The 6,969-nt window shown below is 33.1% G+C and overlaps 1 protein-coding gene across 1 annotated transcript; it reads left to right on the top strand.

The window, feature by feature from the left end:
- The first annotated feature begins 488 nt into the window (after nt 1-488).
- LOC105852116 (uncharacterized) lies at nt 489-2,690 on the top strand. The gene has a single exon (XM_012715731.1). The coding sequence runs from the start codon at nt 489-491 to the stop codon at nt 2,688-2,690; it is 2,202 nt and encodes a 733-aa protein (XP_012571185.1).
- The last annotated feature ends 4,279 nt before the right edge of the window (nt 2,691-6,969 follow it).

The raw sequence follows: 6,969 nt of genomic DNA, 5'->3' as shown, positions 1-6,969 counted from the left end.
ATATATATATATATATATATATATATTATAAAAAACATTATGGTACTAATATATATATATATATACACTAACTTACAAAGCACTGTAATAGCATTCTTAATAAAGAAAATTATACTATTATATTATATTATATATAAATAAAATTATAATCCTAGAATATATGTGTATATATAAAAAGAAGTACGCATAAACGAAACGAAGGAATGCAGGAAATTGAAACGGTTCTAGCTATTCATTATTTCATTTACTAAGGAATCTTTTCTTCAGCAACCCATGTGCCTCTTGTTTCCATTCCATCATTTACACATCGCCTCTTTTGTTTGATTCAAAAAGGTGCTAGCTGCTATTCATTAATTATTTTCATCATTTACTAAATCTTACAGCAGTAACAACACGTTATAAATCCAACCAACTATTTTGCTTGATTCACACATAACCTCAGCTTTTTCCACATTTCACATATCTTGTCCTTTACCCATTTTATCAATATGGTATTTGGGAAAAAGAGAATACACGAAATACCCTCATCCGATAGTGATAGTGATCAAAATTCTGCAAGTGATGAAGAAATTCCTCAAAGTCTACCTCAACCAAAAGTGAAAAATTCATCAACTCAAAGTCATTCAACCAATGAAACAACCAAACCTCCTTTAGCCCAAGAAGTGATATACACCGGTGTGACCGGGAAAAATCCGGGGGGAACTAAAAATTGGACATGCAAACACTGTAGAAATTCATTCAAAAGTACTTACACTAGGATTCACTATCATTTCTTTGGTGCTCCACAAGGGAAAAGTTGTGGCATTCAAAGATGTGCAGCACTGTTGAATGACAGAGAAACTTATGAAAGAATAAGAAAAAAGGTTCAAGAAGCAGAAGAATCTGGTGTGACTCCATCTTTGAAGTGTTCTACCCTCAAAAAGAAAGAAAAAGGGGCGTGTTCCAAGTCTCTTGAAGAAGCTTTCCAACTTTTGGGAAGAGATGCTGTTGACATGAAGGTGATGAAAGGACTATGTGCCAATGGAATTCCTTTTAATGTTCTGAGAAATCCACAATTTGTGGAAATGGTTATGGCTATTAACAATGGTCCTAAAGGCTACAAACCTCCCTCTTCTGAAAAGGCAAGAACGGTTTTATTAGACGAGTGTAAAAGACACATTGACAAAGATTTAGCTCCTATCAAGGATACATGGTTTCATCAAGGGGTCTCCATTGTGTTAGATGGCTGGAGTAATGTAAAGCATATGCCACTAATTAATGTTCTTGCCGTGAATAGTAGAGTTGCTATGTTTTTATATGCCGACGACTTTTCTGGAGTTGAAAAAACTGGAGTTGCTATTGCTGAATATTTGATTAAAGCCATTGAAGAAATCGGACCATCTAATGTTCTACAAGTGGTGACCGATAATGCTGCAAATTGTAAAGCTGCTGGGAAGGAAATACAAAAGGTATATAAGCATATTTTTTGGTCTCCTTGTGTTGTGCATACTTTAAATTTGATTTTTAAAGACTTTGTTGAATCATTTGAATGGCTGAGAAATACATATAAACAAGGAAAGACTATAGTTAAGTACATTATTAATCATAGTCAAGTTCTAGCTATGTATAGAGCAAATTCAAAGCTTGAATTGTTGAAGGTAGCAAAGACTAGATTTGCATCACATTACATTTTACTTAAGCGACTACTTGTGTGTAGAGAAGCACTTGCAACTACTGTTGTGTTGAACAGTTGGAAAGAATGGATTAAGCAAGGAGATGAAAACACAAGAAAAATAGGTGCTTTAGTTGCTGAAACTATTGGTAGTGATTTTTTTTGGGAAGAAGTTGAGCATGTGGTTAAGATAACAAAACCCATTTATCATTTGATTAAATTTGCTGATGGTGAAGGGCCAAAAATGGGAGAATTTTATGAGAAAATGGATTCTATGCTTGGGGAAATACAAGAGATTATGAAAACAAATAAATATGCAAATTGTTATTCTGAATTGGAAAAAATTATTACTGCAAGATGGACCAAAATGAATTATACCATCCATTGTTTAGGTTTTGCATTAACCCCTAGATTTTATGATACTCATTATCTTTCTACACCTGCCCCTGGAGGTATAGCTAGAAAAGCTCCAAACCAAGATAAGGAAGTAGTGACTGCAGTTATGCAAGCTTTTGAAAAAATATCAGAAAATGCGGAGGAACAAAAACTATTACGTGATCAGTTTGCTATATTTCACACAAAAAAAGGAATATATGCAATGTCTGCAGCTCAATTAGATGCTGTAACCATGGATTCTATTGATTGGTGGTCAATGTATGGATCTGAAACTCCTGAACTAGCAGAGGTGGTAAAAAAAGTATTATCTCAACCAATAAGTAGCTCTTCTGCTGAAAGAACTTGGAGTACTTATTCATATATCCATAATGTAAAAAGAAATCGGCTTAATTGTGCAAGAGCGGACAAATTGGTTTATATTCACTCAAATATTCGCTTACAGTCACGATTTTCTGATAGCTACAAGAATGGTCCTTTCATAAAATGGGATATGAATCATGATGACACTTGTTTGGAAGAATCTTTTGTTGTACTTCAAGACCTTAGCTGGGAATTAGATGAAGAAATGGATGAAGGAGTGGATGATCAGAGAAATGTACTTAGGGGAGCTTCTATCAAAAGAGGAAAAAAGAATAAGAATTGAGATTTTATTTTAGCACATTGTATTTGTCAAAGTAGTTGATATAAAAATATTGTTAAAGTTAATTTTTATTGATGATAATCATATTTTTTATCATTTAATTTGTTCTTTTATAATGAAATTAATTTTATTGTTTTTTAATTTTAACGTACCGATTTATATATTAAAACGTACCACGAACCGAAACAACGTACCAACTATGTATACCCCCCACGTACCGAATACTTTGAAGGTTACGTACCGCGTACCCGAACCCGTACCACGTACCAAAGAGAATTGCGAACCAGGTGACTATGTTTCTGATCTAATAATTCCTCCAAAATTTAAATTGTCTGCATTTGATAAATACAAAGGAGTTACATGTACGAAAAAAATCATTTAATCATATATTGTCGGAAAACGGACTTTTGTGCTCATGACAAGAAACTATTGATCCATTTCTTCCAAGATAGTTTTTTTGGAGCTTCCTTTAGTTGGTATATGAACCTTGAATGTACTTGTATTCGTTCTTGGAAAGATTTGGTGGAATTTTCTTGAAACAATATAAGTACAACATTGACATGGCTCCTGATAAAGTGCAATTGCAGAATATAGGAAAACGAGACAATGAAACATTTAAGGAATATGTCCAATGGTGGCGGAGATTAGTGGCTCAAGTGGAACCACATTTTCTTGAAAAAGAAATTATGGCAATTTTTATGGATACTCTCCATTCACTCTTTTAATGAAAGAATTATTGGAAGTGTATCATCAAACTTTTCAAACATAGTCATCGTAAGCAAAAGAGTTGAAAATGGGATTAGGAGCGAGAAGATTTCTCACAATTATGTTGGAACAAATAGTGTCAAGAGCCTCCTAGTGGGATCAAAAAGAAAAAGGAGGGAGAAACCAACGTTGTAATGATGGGCCAAATGGGTCATTCTCAAGGAAGACCGCCTCATGACCACCCACAACCCGTCCAATATCCTTACTTTTCTTCGCCATATACCTCTGTATCTTCTCATAACTCGCCACCAAATCAACCAATTATGCATTTTAAACCCTAACCTATTGGCCAACCACAAAAACCACCTATTGCATCCCCTCAAACAATCCCTCAAGGGATCCCAAACCAACCACCGCCAAACAATTAAGACAAAAAAACTACTCAATTTGACCCTATTTTGATGTCTTACACAAAATTGTTTAGCCACCTGGTTAGCAATTCCTTGGTTGCCCGTGCATGATGAAACCACTATGACCTCCCTTCCCAAAAGGGTATAATCTAAATGCAAAATGTGAGTTATATTTAGGAGCGTTAGGTCACTCGACTGATAATTGCAAAACCTTAAAGTATGTGGTTCAAGATTTGACCAATGCTAAAGGGTTGAGTTTTAAGGAGAACGATCCTAATGTGGGTAATAATACATTGCCTAGTCATGGAAGTCCAACAGTCAATGCCATTGAAGAAATCAAAGAATGGCCCTTAATCATAAAAGGTGAAAATGCTTGTACTCCTTTTAGAGTTGTCTACATTGAACTTTGTAGATTTGGCATCATTGAGAAAAAATATGAAGAGAAAGACTCATATTCCATTCATCCAAATTGCAAACATTGTATACAAGAGTGTAGGGAGTTCAAGAAAATCCTTTAAGATTTGTTGGACATGCGCTAGGTACAGGTAAGTTATATATATATAGGTGGGGATGTGTCGACCCTTCAGTCAGGTAGAGATAAGAATGTGACTTTCCCAATATCTTTGGAGATTCTCTATAATAAATGTGATCTCAAGTCAACTTTTTTTGGGCCAAAACAAATAATCATCCATGTCCCAACTCATTTTCCTTTCAAAAACCTTAATGCAATACCATTGGGTTATAGTTTGAAGATCTAAGTGAATAGTACAAAGTCTGATTAGTTAAGCACAACAATTGATCCTAACAAATATGTTGCCACCAATGTCTTAGGAATCAAAGGAATGACTCATAGTGGACGAATATATACCTCGATGGATTGATGGTGGAAAAGTCGAAAGATAAAGAAAATGACCACAAAGGAAAGAGTAAACAAGGAGAAGACATGAGGGTTGTGCTAGAAAAAGAGGTCGATGAATTATTGAAATTTGGGGGAAATTTAGGGGAGATGGATGGGGTTGGTGTTGTAGTCTGTTTTAGTGGGAAGATGAGTTGGTGGAAGAGTGTGCTTCATTTTTTGTTAATGTTCAACTGCAGGATCGAATTGAGGATTCGTGTCAATGGAAAAGTACTATGTGCAAGGTGTACTCTGTAAAATATGCTTATCAATTATTGATGCATAACTCTTCTGTAAATCCTTCTCCCTTTGGTGATATTGTTTGGAATAAAATGGTATCGCTAAAGGTGTCTCTATAAACTTGGAGGTTGTTGCACAAGAGGCTTCCTACGAAAGACAATTTGGTAGAAAGAGACATTTTTGTTCGATTTTGCGAAATATTTTTACCTGATTGAACATTGAGTGTCATTTGTCTAATGTTGTTTTACACCTTACTCAACAATTTAGTGGGTTAGGTGTACTTGGCAGAAATGGTCGATATTTTATCAATCTTCTTTGGTTAGCGTGCATCTGAGCTATATGGAAAATGAGGAATCATATTATATTCAAACAGAGAGAGTGTAACACTATTGAGACAACACTATTGAGACAACATAACATGTTAAAGTACTTTGTTGGTGTTGGTGTTGGTTTCGTTATAAAGGAAATGATTTTGGATATTGTAGTACCTCAATTTTGTCTGAACAATTGAAAATAATTCCTATACAAATAAGTAATAATATGTTCAATAAATATTTAACACTTATTAATATGAAGTCTAAAAATATCATTTATAAATCTTGTCCAATTTCCGTTACATTACATTTAACACTAAAAATAAAATAAATTATAAAAAACAAAGAAAATATGTTTTTAAATCTGCACATTTTCTTCCTTACCTATTTTCCTATCTAACCTTCTTGCAAGCAAAACAATTCCTTCTTTTTCTAACCTTTTCCAAACAACGCTCCATCTCCTATTTATTTATTTTCTTTATTTTTATTTTTAGCCTAATAAAGTTACTATTTTTACTATTTGTACTATCAATAAAAAAGAGTAAAATAGAGAAAGTGAGGAGTAGAAGAGGACATTTTTTAATTAAAAAATTAGAGTTCAATTTTATCTCATAGACACATAGATTCATCATTTAAACTTATAAATTGAGAATAAAAAATCACAAAAGGGGACATTTTTTACTACGGAAAATTAAAAATAGAAAAAATAGAGAAAGTGAGGAGTAGAAGAGAAATAACACATCAGATAAAAAAGAAGTGCAAGACACAAGTAAGGTATTTTAAATCTTTTTAATATTAATATTATATATATATAATTTCTTTTAATATTAATACTTTGTAGATATAATTTCTTTTTATTACATATTGTATACAATACATTATACTTACCAATAAAAAAATTATGTTACATTAAAAACAATTCAAAACAAATGAATAAAATCAAAATATCATAGAAAAATAAACATAAATCAAAAGTGAAATAAACAAAAAGTAATGAAAATCAAAAAGAGGAAGGTCGGGAGCTGCCATTGCCGTTGTCATTGTTATTGTCGTTGCCGTCAGTTTCCCGACTATCCTTTCCTTTCCACGACCTCTTCCTTTCTCTTCTTTTCCCTTCTTTTCTTTCTTTCCTCTTCTTTCTTTCCTCTTCTTTTTTCCTCTCTTTCGTTTTCCTATTTTCGCTGCTCATCCGCCTCATCTACCCTTATTTTCTCTTTTACTTTTCTATTTAAAACTAGAGTTACATTGTGATGGTTGTACTAAAAGAAATTTTGGGATCTAAACCCAACAAGTTTTTTTTATTGAAAATTTTACCTCATACCCCCCTAATTATACCTATACCCCAAATTAAGAATGAAATGACGTTTTTACTCTCGTATAAAAAATAAAACTTCCAAAAATTTACCATTTCTCATTTTAAGATTTCCAGAACTCAAGACTGAGTTTTTTTTCTAAATTTCCAGAGAACTTGAATACAAGTTTTTCGGTACACAAGATGTGCTCCGAAAAATTTATTTGAAGTTCTCCGGTGCAGAAGCTACTACCGAAAAACATTTTTTGAAGTTCGTTGGTACAGAAGACTCTTCCGAAAAACTTTTTTTAACTTCTCCGGTACAGAGTCTTGTTCCGGAAAACTTGATGCTCAACATTTCCGGTAGTTACCAGAGAACTTGAACATCAAGTTTTCTGGAAGTTATATATATATATATATATATATA

This window comes from Cicer arietinum, chromosome 5 (assembly GCF_000331145.2).
Source record: "Cicer arietinum cultivar CDC Frontier isolate Library 1 chromosome 5, Cicar.CDCFrontier_v2.0, whole genome shotgun sequence".
NCBI classification, from domain to species: domain Eukaryota; kingdom Viridiplantae; phylum Streptophyta; class Magnoliopsida; order Fabales; family Fabaceae; genus Cicer; species Cicer arietinum.
This window is presented reverse-complemented; position numbering and strand designations above follow the sequence as displayed.

Excerpts from the sequence above, each read along its gene's own strand:
- LOC105852116 (XM_012715731.1), top strand. The coding sequence starts at position 489 with ATGGTATTTGGGAAAAAGAGAATACACGAAATACCCTCATCCGATAGT.